This window comes from Penicillium antarcticum, assembly GCF_028974205.1.
Source record: "Penicillium antarcticum strain IBT 31339 chromosome Unknown utg000002l_segment0_segment0, whole genome shotgun sequence".
NCBI lineage: Eukaryota > Fungi > Ascomycota > Eurotiomycetes > Eurotiales > Aspergillaceae > Penicillium > Penicillium antarcticum.
Window position 1 is genome coordinate 4,434,073 of NW_026695300.1, and position 13,876 is coordinate 4,447,948.

General features: G+C 49.6%; 5 protein-coding genes across 5 annotated transcripts; 2 read left to right on the forward strand and 3 right to left on the reverse strand.

Moving 5' to 3' along the window:
* Window positions 1-170: 170 nt before the first annotated feature.
* N7508_002655 (PHO88 family protein) lies at window positions 171-836 on the reverse strand (the record flags this gene model as incomplete). The annotated part of the gene is made up of 3 exons (XM_058460721.1): window positions 171-556; window positions 608-768; window positions 820-836. The coding sequence occupies 3 exons, from the start codon at window positions 834-836 to the stop codon at window positions 171-173; spliced, it is 564 nt and encodes a 187-aa protein (XP_058324253.1).
* Window positions 837-1,496: 660 nt separating this feature from the next.
* Window positions 1,497-2,231, forward strand: htz1 (histone H2AZ; the record flags this gene model as incomplete). Its single annotated transcript, XM_058460722.1, has 3 exons — window positions 1,497-1,595; window positions 1,855-1,924; window positions 1,984-2,231. 3 exons carry the CDS (start codon window positions 1,497-1,499, stop codon window positions 2,229-2,231), a joined length of 417 nt encoding a protein of 138 aa, XP_058324254.1.
* Window positions 2,232-3,908: 1,677 nt separating this feature from the next.
* N7508_002657 (uncharacterized protein) lies at window positions 3,909-5,853 on the reverse strand (the record flags this gene model as incomplete). Its single annotated transcript, XM_058460723.1, has 3 exons — window positions 3,909-4,846; window positions 4,916-5,459; window positions 5,530-5,853. The coding sequence occupies 3 exons, from the start codon at window positions 5,851-5,853 to the stop codon at window positions 3,909-3,911; spliced, it is 1,806 nt and encodes a 601-aa protein (XP_058324255.1).
* Window positions 5,854-10,759: 4,906 nt separating this feature from the next.
* N7508_002658 (DUF3431 domain-containing protein) lies at window positions 10,760-12,118 on the forward strand (the record flags this gene model as incomplete). The annotated part of the gene is made up of 3 exons (XM_058460724.1): window positions 10,760-11,304; window positions 11,363-11,914; window positions 11,965-12,118. 3 exons carry the CDS (start codon window positions 10,760-10,762, stop codon window positions 12,116-12,118), a joined length of 1,251 nt encoding a protein of 416 aa, XP_058324256.1.
* A 315-nt stretch (window positions 12,119-12,433) lies between these two features.
* Window positions 12,434-13,260, reverse strand: N7508_002659 (putative GPI anchored protein; the record flags this gene model as incomplete). The annotated part of the gene is made up of 2 exons (XM_058460725.1): window positions 12,434-12,762; window positions 12,816-13,260. The coding sequence occupies 2 exons, from the start codon at window positions 13,258-13,260 to the stop codon at window positions 12,434-12,436; spliced, it is 774 nt and encodes a 257-aa protein (XP_058324257.1).
* Window positions 13,261-13,876: the final 616 nt, after the last annotated feature.

Below are 13,876 nucleotides of genomic sequence, written 5' to 3' on the forward strand. Positions count from 1 at the left end.
TAAGTACGAGTACGGCAATAGGAGAGCTCTAACTTATTGTACTTGTTGGCACCGAATAGTGGATTAACAATGATTAACAATATCCAGCCGAATAAACGACTCAAGATGGATTATGGTACAAAGAGAAGATAATCTATGATCTGGGAATCTCAGAACATCTCAAAAAGCCCTTACTCCTCCTTGACACCACCCCGCCAGTTCTTCTCAGCACTCTCAATGGAGGCCTTGTCGCTCTTGGGCTGACCGGCGGACATGAAGCCACCACCAGCCTTGAAGGGACGGGCGAGGTCACCGGTGGCGGGCTTGCCGAAGACGTGGATCTTGACCAGGTTGGACTCGATGGCGCCTTTCAGGGGGATGATGGACTGGATCAGGAGAGGGTTGGTGTACTTCATGTACAGGTGCATCACTCCCATCATGCCGACTCCCATCAGCTGGCTGCGGATCGCCTGGCGGAGCTGCCCCTTGTCGTAGTCCATGTTGGTGGTGGTCACGGGCTTGGGCTCCTCGGTGCTACCCATGGGGGCGGGCTCCACGTATTTCAGGGTGGTCATGTCTAGATGATGGTTAGTCTTGGTCGGGGTTTCTATAGAGGCACGCGACATACCCTTCTTTTGGTTGATCTTCAGCTGTGTCCACAAGTGGATGGCCAGGATCAGGACGTTGGACAGGATGTAGCATCCGCGCACCAGCATCAAAACCTGAGGATCCTCAAAAGGAACCTTCTTGGCCAGCTGCATCATCACCAAGATGATGGCGAGGTTGGTGCTAAATCATGTTAGTAGTGAAAGACAGACTGTGTAATTGATGCAAGCATACATTTGAGGAGACACCATTTTGCCGGTTGTTCTGGGGAAATCTGAGTATGGGGGAGGAGTTCACGTAAAACTTGAGACGCGGGCCACCTGGCATTTCTGGAAGGCGGAACGGGTGAACTGTCCTGCCGATGTGCCTCAGGCGGGAAAGTCACGTGCCAGAAATGGTGATTCCGATAGTCCAGCTTCAAACCAGATCAGCTTATATTGCGAAATCCAACAACCACCGCTCAACCGGTCTCCCAATTTGGTTAACAGTTGCACAATGGTCTAGTCCAAAGCAACCACAGAGACTGAGGAATGATGCAGATAATCCCCAGCCAAGTGAGGCAACCAATACTGCCATGCTCAAGACACATTCTGGTATCCTCACCATGACGGTGTCTGCTCACATAACACCTCAGCAGCTATATCACAGCAACTTACACGAACTCTGCAGCAACTAATCCATATATACATGATATATGATCATCGCAGGGTATGGGCAGGTTACATCCCCAGTGGTATACCTAGCTTCCGCATTGGGACTAGCGTTGAACGGCGCAGGTGTTTTTGGCTCAGCCGACATTTCTGACTTCTCCATCCATCAACAACGCGTGCATACCGTGAGCCTCCACATCAACTTCTTTTCGTTTCACCCTCTATCAACTCTCTGTATCCTTGCGATTATCATCCTTCGCAATGCCTGGCGGAAAGGGAAAGTCTATTGGTGGAAAGGGCGGAAAGGGTGACGCTGCGGGGAAGGCCCAGAAGTCTCACAGCGCAAAGGCTGGTCTGCAGGTGGGTTATTCCTGATTGTGCTGAATCGCTGGTGGAGTGGGAGGTGTGTTGCAGAGGGGGCTTATGCGATGTTGGCGATGAGTTGCTCGACGAAAGTGGCCCGAGACGCGTCGACTCGGCCCCTCGTTGTTGCTCAATAGGGGCAGTGTCGTGGATCATTGTCAAGCATTGTCGCCTTGTTGTCGCATACCCTGTGTTCCGATCGTACCCCATCACCGGTGTCCTGCGTGACGCGACTGCTAACATGAGTCACTTTTAGTTCCCCTGCGGTCGTGTGAAGCGTTTCTTGAAGAACAACACCCAGAACAAGATGCGTGTCGGTGCTAAGGGTGAGTTGCGACTTTTATTCTGTTGGTTCTGCGTGCGTTACTAACCCGGGTCTTTCTAGCTGCCGTCTACGTGACCGCTGTGCTCGAGTACCTTACCGCCGAAGTCCTGGAATTGGCCGGCAACGCCGCCAAGGATCTCAAGGTCAAGCGTATCACGCCCCGCCACCTGCAACTCGCCATCCGTGGTGACGAGGAACTGGACACTCTCATCCGCGCAACCATCGCCTTCGGTGGTGTCCTGCCCCGCATCAACCGTGCTCTGCTGCTGAAGGTCGAGCAGAAGAAGAAGGGTGGCCTCCTCGAATAAACCCATGTTTGAAAGAGAACAAGATGGGCGCGGGTGGTTTCATCAACCCACAACACCAACTCTCGACTCCTGATCTTCGGTCCATCCGGTAGCGCATCTTCCACTCTCTCGTCTTTGTTCTTCACGGCGCTTCACCTTGATGTATTTCTGATATTCCCCGGTCTTTGCTTTCTATCTTTTTATCTTTCCAAGTTCATAGGGCGCTTTAATGGGAAAATGGGGATATCCTGGTAGGGAATTTACTGCTTCACGCTTTACGTTTTGTGTACAGTACATGTAGTTTGAAGTAACTTTAGCCTTATGTACGACAACAAGTCAGTCAACGCGAAATATCTTGCCCAGAGTTAGATCTAGATTGCGCGACCGGGCTGCCAGAATGTATTACATTCCAGGCAACATAGCAAGATCAACTCAAGTCTCCACTAGAAAACCTGATCAACATGAATGACACAATTCGATCCCACCTACACTGGTTACTGTATAGTGTTGAATTGAGGCGGGATGGGCACGGGGGATCGGCAGGGACAAACATGCATAACTCCGTAAACAAAACAACCGCGTCATTTCTTGGCGTTTCAGGTTACTTCCTTGAGAGTCATTTACAGTATGTACAGTAGTTGGGCTAGGTTCAACGGTTAGGGGCTCAACAGACCGGGGTTCGGTTAAGGCGGAACTAAAGTACAGGTGAATTGTACTTTTGTAGACTACTGTACAGTTCAAAGTATAAATCAAGTCATTCCTACGCTAGACAGTCTAATAGTAAAAGGTACATGGATTGTTAAGATCTGAGAAAAGTGAAAAACAGAATCCCTAGACTGCAAGATACCAAACATGAAGAGGATCCTCCAGCACAGGAGTATATCAGGGTCGAGACGAGGACAGGATACATTACACTCTACACCAGAGCATATAAGGTGCTCGGGTGAGCGCACCTTTCCGCGAGACGACATCAGATCAAAAGAGAAAAGCAGTAAGCACGCGGAAAATAAAGGCAAAAAGTAGAGTAGGGGGAAACAGAATGTGAAAAGACATGTCACAACCACCCTCCCGGAGCCGAACATGAATTTCCGCGTGGAAACGGCTGGGGAGGGCGGGCCAGAAACATTAAAACGGATGCGAGTCACCCCATGTACAAACTAAACAGACAAGAATATGCAAGATGCTGGTATTTGTCGTTTCTCTGGCCTGTCGGCAGAGGGTCTTTTGATGTTGTCATTCTTCGTATGCGTCCCAGAGTATCACCAAAGGGCGTTCGGGGTCGTCAGGAGTTCGTTCCGCCAGAGACAGCATAATAGAAAGCCATGGATTTGCATGCAAGGCGCCCGCAATATCAGAAAGTTTGGGGGAAAAAATAATAGAAAAAAGGAAGAAAGTGAATAAAGAACAAAGTTCAGGGTTCCTTCGGAACACTGCGAGTCGGAAAGTTCAAAAAAACACGTCCAAACTGCGTCGGTTGGGCTGCCCCAAAAAGAAACGTCTAAAACTTGGCTAGATCAGCGAAACAAAGGATTTTCTGGTCTTTTTTTTGGTGTCATCTCGTCATCCCTCATCGAATCGTAAGCCGGTAATTCGCAGAACAGGGCCTCGTAATACAAGTCGTATTCGTGTCGCGGCAAATCAGTCGGATGCTGGCAAAAAAAGTGGGGGAGTCTCCATCTTCAATAAGTCGTCCAATGTTTACTCCACGATGATCTCTACGCCGGAGTTGGTGCGGAGCTCATCACTCCCGCGAGCTTGGTGTCCGTTCTGGCGGCGAAAGCCAGTGCCCTTGTCGGGTGTAGGACCGCGAGGCTGGCGAATAGGCATGCGCTCCTGCTGGCCATCGTAGCCGACGCCCATGCCGCGGTTGCTGCCAATAGCACCAGCATTGGAGTGCTGGCTATCCTGCTCCCAAGAGAACATGCCGCGCAGGCGACGGGGGCTCGAGTTGGGCCCACCGATACCAGTACCAAGAGAAAGGCCACCCAGGCTGTTCACCAGCAGGTTGTCATCACGCTGCATGCCAAGAGAAGAGCCAGACTGCGCGGGCGTGAGAGTGGGAGTGTTGGAGGAGCCGGTAGGTGCGCCCTCGTATTGAATACGGGCACCGTTCGACTGCAGAGCGGCGGGGAAGCTAGCAGAGGAAGGCACGGGAGAAGGAGTATAGGATCGCAGGTCGGCAAAGGACTTGGCAGCGCGCAAGTTCTGGCCGTTGGCAAAGTTGCCAGGAGAGTCTAGCACACCCAGGAATCCAGAGTTCTGTCCACGCAGGGTGTTGAAAGCACCAGGTCCAGCTTCGTTGCGGCCTTCGTTGCGAGCCTCGCTGAAGTCAATGGTGGCCGCACGGTTCAAGCCACGACGAGCAGTTTCACTTGATTGTCCTGAAGGCGGGATAGAAGACAACGGCGGGCTCACATTGGCGCCTGCGGCAACCTTGAAGACCTGGACCTGCCGCTGTTCACCGCTGCCACGAGAAGCGTGGCCCAAGCCCATGTTGTGGGCCAGAGTGTGCACCGTGCGACGCTGGGAGGGGGTCAAATTGTGAGGGAAGATCACGGAATCGCGAACGGTATCTTCCTTGAAAAGAAGAAGTTGAGAATAGTACTGAAGGGTCTGGGTGTCATTTAAGTCCACATCTGAACACAGGAAAATTTTTGTTAGCCACAGGTCGCTTTGCAATAACCTTAAACGAGTGTGTAACCCACCGAGTTTCTGGCCGCGTTGCGACACGGGCGAGGGAGAAGTAGCCGGGATGTGCGAGGCGAGCGAAGACATGGAGCTCTGAGTGTGAAGTTGGGGACCGCCCATGGGTCGGTGCTGTTCCTCCAATTGGCCACGTCGTTCACGCTTCTCGCGCTCAATGCGCTCCCGTTCCTGAAGAGGAAGCATCTTCTTATACTCCACTCGCAATTTCCGACCCTGCAACTCAAAGTGGTTGAGCACTTCAATCACAGTGGCTGTCTCCTCCGCCGAGGTGAAGTTGGCAAATGCCAGTCCGCGGAAAACGCCGTTATCGAAATGGTAGTTAAACGCGTAGGGAAGGGGGAGGTTCAGTTCGGTCATCAGTTGCACTAGTTGCTCCTTTTTCACGGCAAAGGGGATGTTCTTGATGACGATGGCGGTTGGGATCAATTCGTCGTCGTCAGCAGATGATGCTGAGGCTTCCGGTCGCATCGCGCTGCTCTGCATGGGACCGGGTCCGAGGTTCGAAAATGCTTGGGGCATGTTCGGCTGCTGGTCAAGCCAGGTCTTGGGAGGGTTAGTGGTGTCCTGGGAAAAATGGGGGAAATCTTTCGGCGTCGAAAAACACAAGACATACAGTGGGTAGGCCGGAACGTCCACGGGCATTTGGCTTCAGACTTGCCGAAGCCGACCGAATGCCCCCCAGGGATTGTGCGTTGGCAAAACCGTTGGGATTCCAGGTCTGGGAGCCGGAAATATCGTAACCGTAGTTGTTCTGCAGGGACGGGTTGAGACGCTCGAGGCGAGCGGAATCGTAACGGGCCATCTGGTCCTCGTAGGGGTTGACAGGCATGGGACCGTAGGCGTCAAACTGACGAGAAGGCTGACGGTGTAGGGGTTGCTGATGCCGCTGGGAGCCAGGGGATCGTGCGGCGTCGTGATACATGTCTTGATAACTCATGAAGGGAGGGAATGTGGGAAAAATGCAAAGGGAAAAAAAAACACCTGACTACTCCACCATTCAGTTGGGAGAGAAAACCGTCGAGGAAGACGGGATTGTGCGGATGGAACAAGTTTGAGGGGGGAAAACTTGAGACCGGCGGAGCAGGGGCAGAACTATCGCCGCCTTTGTTTTTTCACGAGTAGAGTACACAGTAGAGTGTACTTTTCTTTTCTTTTCTCGGTGAGAAATGACAGATCAGGGAGACGCAAGGGGTTAGAGATTAAAGTCGAAAAACAGGTGATCGGAGCAGTATGCACGAGGGGATGGTCTATTATAAGGGAGCAAATTAACTAAGACCAATAGTGCAGCCCCTGACAAGATACACTTATTAAATACTATAATTAACTATTAACTATTAACTACTTTATATGTAGCCACTGTATTAATTATATGCAACATATTAACATTAACTAGAGACTGTTGACTTAAACGTTGCCTCGAACAAGGAACGGGTACAACGTTCCCTGGTTCCAATCTTCATTCTTGACTTCTCTCCCTGTATACTCTTTCTTTCTTTCTCTCTTTTTTACTCTCTACTGTACTTAGTTTACTCCATGTCCAGGTCCCCTATCCATTTCCCCCTGAACGGAACCTTCACTCACTTCCGGCCGAATCAGAAACAGGGATCAAAGCCTCTAATGTCCGTCATTCTACTCCCGATATGCCCTCTGTTAGGCTCATCACTAGAGACACAGACTCCGCCTCTGTGGACACTAGTACATACATGTATGCTCATCCCTGAGCCAATGTGTCGATTTGTCAGTTCTCGTCGCTGCAGTTGACACAGATCGGGTTCGCCTCCTGCCTCGTGCTTCGTGCAAAGACCCTATATTTGACACCGGGATAGTTTATTCTGGAGACATATGGGGACACTGTCTCCCTCCGTACAGTACATGTGCTCTCTTTGGGGACTCCTCCTTAGGGGCTATAATTATTCCCCCCCTATTCCCTTTTCCGCCCTTTCGATTGCTGGATACCGTTCTCCGTACTGGGGCAACTCTCGCCACCAGGTTATTAATATTCACTTCAGCTCCCTAGGCAGATGCTTTACCCAATAAGTTGGTCCGGGACGGGCCACCCTGTTCCCCATCGGCATTGGCTTGATTGACAGTACATGAAGCGAGGCAACCGGTCCCACACCATGAAATTGGACTTTGGTCTCCGTCTCCACGATCCGCACATCCCCCGTTTCTAGCGGCAAAGCCGATGCCCCCAAGAGGCTCCGGCTGCCCTAGAACCCGCTAGACGCTGGTTGGAACCTTTAGTGGCAGTGCTCCTCCCCAATCGTCTTGCTGGTGTGGAGTGCTCCGGCGCCAGGAGCTCACTACACGACAATATCGCGAACGGATGTGGTATAGCTGCTCCATTCCAGGGTGACGCTAGAAAAGACTACGGAAGTTTTTTCTTCTCCTGAGATTGCCTCGTGTTGATCTCCGGTGACTTTTGGGAACGGGTTGCCGATGTTCGGCGGACATAGTCCGCATTGTTTCACTTTATTGCCTCTCCTCTGCTACAGTACAGAATACATATGTGAGCTTGGGAGGGTAACTTAGACCGAGGAGCTAACTTGGGGCTGTAAAAGGGTCATGCGTCATGGCCGATCTATGATCTCTCAGGTACAGACAGCGCGCCGATCACAATGAGTCGCAAATGATTGGCATACACTAGAAACAAGTCAGGATCTACGCGTATTCTGGAACCCACGCCACCTTCGAAGTCATGTTGGGCAACAAGAGGCGAAGGATACGAGTAATGTCAGCATTGGGTAATGATGCCTCTCATGCTGTAATAGACAAAGTCAGGAGAAAATCAAGACAGCAACGGTGGATCTCTTGTCGATCGCGACATACGTCAAAGACAGCTTTTGAGTCACCAGACTAGTATGAAACAGCAATTTTCACATAGCGACTCCGCGGTCTTCCGAAGATATGTGCGTCAAGGGTACGAGAGCACCAGTTCATCGTTTCTACATATGAAGTACGCCGTACACTTGGCCCCTTAAGAGGACCCAACACGAAGGATTGAGCACAGACCTAGAAAGGGACTTGGTTGCTTGAAAATGAGAGTGACAGGTCCAATTTTGTCTCACGAACCGGACTGCCTGTACTCCGTACTGGAGTACACTGGGTTGATTTCCACGTGGTATTTATGGGTACTGTTCAATATGGCCATGCAGGGATCCATATGCCATTGCCGAAGATATGGGGAGTCATTCATAGCAGAAATGGAGTCTCAGGTGTCTCTTACGTCAGAGCCAAGTCGGAACCTGGAAGCAGCAAGAAGACAGGAAGGAACAGAATCACGTTCAGTCAACTAACAGGAACTATTGAATGGAGTGGATGACCTTGGTGGCCTGAAAAGTTAGGCCAACATTCGGACCGCAATTCGGTAACGTATTCGGTAAGCGAGCTGGACATGTAAGCGAGCTGGACACCCATCCAAACCAATTATTTTTAAATACAATTATTTCAACCAAAACGCCATTAAATTCAATAAGCTAAAATCGAGGTCTATTAGGACAGGCATTTCTCTTATGACCCTCAATTCCACATGCTCCACACTTCGGTAAGGCCCTCGTACGCGGCTGTAAAGGTGCCGGAGGCGGTTTTGGCTGACGGGGTATTGGCGCTTCAATTACTGGTTCTTCCACCTAAATAAGCTCTAGAGCCTCTGAAACTAATAGGCCTTGCTCTCGAGATATCTGCCTAGTAGACCGAGTCCGTTTTCTCTTTTTTTTTCTCGTTTTCGGCCCGTAATTCCTTATTTTCCTTCGCTAGAAATATAGCGTTATGCATTGCAAGCTGGCAGCCTTTGATAAGCTGATTTAACGCGCGATCTGATGGGCTCGGTGGACTTCGCGATCTTGTACGAAGTAAAGCTTTAATTGAGGAAGCTTGCCGACGTAGTTGTTTCTCGGTAAAGGGGGTTTTTGGTGTGAAATTACGGCTCGATTCACTCCCTCGGCTCGGAGGGGGGGTCGGGGTTCGAAGGCGAATATCGAGCTTCGAGATTACTCGATCCGGGTCGTAAGGCACTAAACCGGCGGCGGCGAAACAATTCTTAATAGTCTCCGATTTAAATGCCTCGATTCGCGCGGATAATTTAGCTTCGAGGAAGTCTAATTTATCGATATAGTTGATCCTAAGCCGTATTTTTGTTTCGATAAGCCGACTATACGAGCGCTTTAATACCGCAAAACAGCCAATATCGAGAGGCTGTAAAAGGTGAGACGAATACAGAGGCATATAAATTGGAATAATATCGTTTTTTTCACAAATTTCGTCGAATTTCGGGGTTAAATAACTTCCGTGGCCGTCGAGTATCAAAAGTCTATACTTCCCCTTCGTACGCGAAGAAGTAGACGGAATAAAGAGCTTTTCGAGCCACCGAAGTCCAATTTCATCGGAAGTCCACCCGTTCGGACTAACCTCGAGGCGCCAATCTTTCGGAAGGCCGTCGAACCAAGACTCGACGAAGACTTTGCCCTTAAAAATCACGCACGGAGGAAGCGCCCACCCCGACGCGTTTATACATTCAATTGCGGTAACCCACTCGCGATTTCCGGGTTGTAAAAGTGCTCGCCGACCGTAGAATTCCCTTCTCGTGATCACCTTCGCGGTCGCAATTAAGCCCATTGCGAAACCGGTCTCGTCAAAGTTGTAGATATCGTCGGAATCGATACCGTACGAAAGGATCGTTTTTTGGACGAGAGAAAACCATTCACGAATAACTTTAGGGTCTTCGCATTTTGCGCGCTCGTAGTTATATCGCTTCGAGAATCGGGTTAAAAGATTGGGATGCCTTTTCACGAAGTTATAGACCCATTTCTCGCCGACTATTTGAACTGGTATACTTCCGCGGGCCGCGAGAAGAAGATTCGCAGTTTCTCGTACAGTAGAAGGCCGAGGCGCTGCTCCACGGGTATCAAGAGAGATAATCCATTTTTGAAGCGATTCCTCTTCGATATCCGTTAATTTATGTGAATTGGCGCGAGAAATCGCGCGGTTTTGGACACCCTTAAGGCGCGTAGAGAGGGTTGAATTCGGTACATTAAATCGACGCGCTGCTTCGCGTGTAGAAGCAATTTCTTGATTCTTAAGAGCCTGAATAGCTAATAAGATCCTACCCTCTTGCTCTTCTCGATTCCGAGAGCTTTGAGAGCGAATTGGTGGCATAGTGGGTGGTTAAAGATAGAGGGTAGTATAGGAATTACGCGTTTTGGATGGGTGTCCAGCTCGCTTACATGTCCAGCTCGCTTACCGAATACGTTAACTGATATTAGATGTGTCTAGACTATAGTAGACTAGATCCTGGACTTGAATTTGAAACTCGTACTCGTATTCTGGAGACACCTACTCCGACTGTCCCTCTGCACATTGAAGCTCATGCAGATTCCTTGGCTCGGGTTCCAAGTCAATCGGAACTTTCTTTCTTCTTTCTTTAAACATTCACAATGAGATTCTATATGAAAAGAAAAAGATCGACGTGTCTACGTATACCCCTGCTGAAACGATGAGTCTGACGCGAATAAGTGACGAGTGTCCCGGGCCCACCAGGCTCAAAGGTTGCAATCGGATTGGTGTGACGACAATGAGTCCAGGTCGCCTGAAATCGCGTTGGTGGTTGGACTGCATCGATCCTGCAACCCAGCCAATAGTTCTACTTCGGACACTCTCTTTATCCAACGGTCTCGGGTAAAGCTGCAGCTTGCATCAGGAACCACGCGGCCAAGCTGATCGTGGCTGACGGCCAAGACTCAAAAGTGGGACCCGGCGTTGCTCTTAAAGTCCCGGCCTGCGCGGCTTGCAATCTACAGGCGTTTTTTTTTTCCATTTCTTTTCGTGCTGATGCCTCGCGCTGGACAATGAGGACGACTGTACGAGCGGCGATTGCCATTGCACTGGTATTCACCGTGTTACTGGTCAAGAGTCATCTCGATTCCATTCCGCAATGGCAGGCTCCGGGTCGGAAACAAGCTTCGGCTAGGGATCTCTATGTCCTCGATGAATCTGACGCTTATATCGAGCTGGTCTCGGCTGATACTACGATCTCGCCTAAACCAAATCCGACTCGGCATAAATGGACGCCTACTGGCCGACCTACGCCTCCCGTGGTGCCGAATAAAGTCGCAACGAAACAGATCCCGGTGCGAGTTCCTGGCGCGGAATGGGCTGGCCAGGATCCCTTCTTGCGGAATTACAATTCGAAGTCGAAGTCAAAGAAATTGACCGATTCACAAAAGTCGCACGGTCAGAAACTCGGTCCGCTTGAGCATGGGAATGTACGGAAGCTTGCGCCTTCGTCGACTGCGCCGCCTAAGCCCAAAATTACCCCGAAAACGGATCGCATAATTGTGATGGGGAAGATGTCGTATGAAGATACAGATTGGTTGGAGGAGCAGTTGCCAGAGTAAGCCTTGCGCATTGGAATACCCCAGCGCCCAGTGCTAATTCAACCTCAACTATAGATGGCAGCATGCACTTTATATCGTCGACGACCCAGAAGCAGAACGCACTGTCGCGCACAACAAAGGCAAAGAGAGCAACATCTATCTCCAATACATCCTCGACAATTACGACAAATTGCCCGAGTACATGGTCTTCCTCCACGCCCATCAATATAGCGCCCATACCGAATTCTGGGAACAAGATAATGCCATAACAGTCCGAAGGCTGCAAATCGACTACCTCAAACAAGTCGGATATCTCAATCTCCGCTGCGACTGGGGCCCAGGATGTCCCGATGAGGTTAAACCATTCCGGCAGATGGCTGGCCGCACCACCGAGTTGGCGTTTGCTGGCGCTTGGCTTCGTATTTTTAATAATACTGATGTGCCTGAGATTGTCGCTACGCCTTGCTGTGCTCAGTTTGCTGTTACAAAACAGCAGGTTCTTCAACGGCCTCGTAGTGACTATGCGCATTATCACAAGTGGCTTATGACGACCGAGTTGGATGATGAGACTAGTGGTCGTGTCTTTGAGTATTTGTGGCACATCATCTTCGGGCAGGATCCCGTGTTGTAAGTTATGTCTTTGTTTTTGTTGTGATGCAATGCTAACTTGTCGGAAGTTGTCCTTCAAAGGCACAGTGTTACCGAGATGTTTATGATATGGAGTTTGACGGACCGAACACGTATACGGAGCCGAATCCTTTTGAAAATTCTTTTGATGACCCCTTTGATGATCTTTGGGCTAACTGGGATGATGAAGTTCCCTGGAAATAATTCTTAGATGAGATATGATTATTTTACGGATAGTTTGTTTATATGTACCAATACCCTCAAGAGTTGCATTCTTTTAAAAATTGAATCTTCAATGTTGATATATTCAGGTGCCCTTCACCGAATAGCTACTTAGTTGTTAACGAGTACCTCAGGTTCAACTCAAAAGAATCATCAATTTCACTAAACAATCTGAAACAAAACCGAAACTGGATAATGTCATCTGCAATTTAAGGAAAGACGCTGATTATTCATAAACCCATCGCATAAGAATTCACTCATTCATCTCATAATACCACCAAAGCCTCATTCAATGAGTTAAACCCAAGCAAAAGCAATCAATCCCACGAGGCCAGCCATGGACACAGTACCAGGAGCAATCAAGCCAGCAGCAGCATCCGGGGTCGGGGTAGACGAGGCACTCGAGCTATCAGTGGAGGAACCAGAGCTGGAATCAGAGTTGGAGTTGGAACTAGTCGAGTCCTGGCTGTTGGAATTACTGGAGCTCGCGCCGTCCGTAGTGGTTGCTGTGGTGGAGGCTAAAGTTCCTGTTCCTGTGCTGGTGGCGGTGCCACTCACGGTTGTGGCTGCTGCAGAGTTGTAGGTGGTTGTGCTGAGGGAGCAGGAGTAGACGAGGTCCAGGGCTTCTGTTGTGTATTAGATTTGCTCTTCATAGTTAGGTATAGTAGTTTATACATACCGTTGTCATCATCGTCGTCGTCATAGTCGCGCTTAGTGTTCTCGTCATCACGGTCATGGTCATTATCGTCATCATCATCATCATTATCGTCATGGTCACGGTCGTTATCACGGTCGTTATCACGGTCGTTATCACGGTCGTTATCATTGTCACGGTCATGGTCGTGATCATGATCATTGTCGGTGATGTTGCGGTCCTTTTGATACTGGGTGATACAAGCCGCACAGAGAGGGATCTGTGTTTTGGCAGACTCCCAGTCACAAATACACTTCAGCTCAGCGGAATCATTGTCGTATCTAGAATCACAACTCTTGGAGATTCCTACAACGGCGCCACAGGAGTTCCAGCAGCGGTTGGGGACATCGTCATGGTCCAGCTTGGAGGCGATGGCGACGTTGCCGGCAAGCATCAGGCCAGCGAAAGCGAGGAACTGTGTAGCACGCATGATGATTAAGAGTGAAGATTGATTTAAGAAGAGTAGAGAAGACTGGTGTATTCTTGTTGATAATTCAAATCAGTTCACAACGAGGTTCATGGCATATTTATATTTGAAGTTGGGGTGTTCTATAAATGACTTTTACTTGCTGGACCCTGCCGATCCAAGCTTTGCCGGGTATTTCCTTTCCAATTTTGGCGATCATTCTCTTTGTCGGTATACTCCGACGATGATCACAATTCCGAGGTAGGTAATTTAGCTGCTGAGCCCCAAATGCATGCCGACCCTAGTTGTCTGTTGTATAGCCAAAATCAAAGCATTGACTGATAGCCCCGCAGATCTACAGGGACTACCGCCAATGTTGATTTAGCAAAAGCAGCTGCCTGGCTCTATATCGCATCAGCCAAGAGTTAGCCAAGATCTACTTGGGTGCAGCACTACTAGATTATGGAGAGCTATTAATATCGTGCATAGTTCTATAATTTGGGCTTTTGCAATGATGATTTCAGTATGCAGGGAGCTTGGACATGTCTTAACCCTCAATATTGGCTTATTGACCCCTAGAGATCCTGTATTGCTTGGGAATGCAAACTCATTGCCAAGCCATTCCGCTCGGAGAACCTAT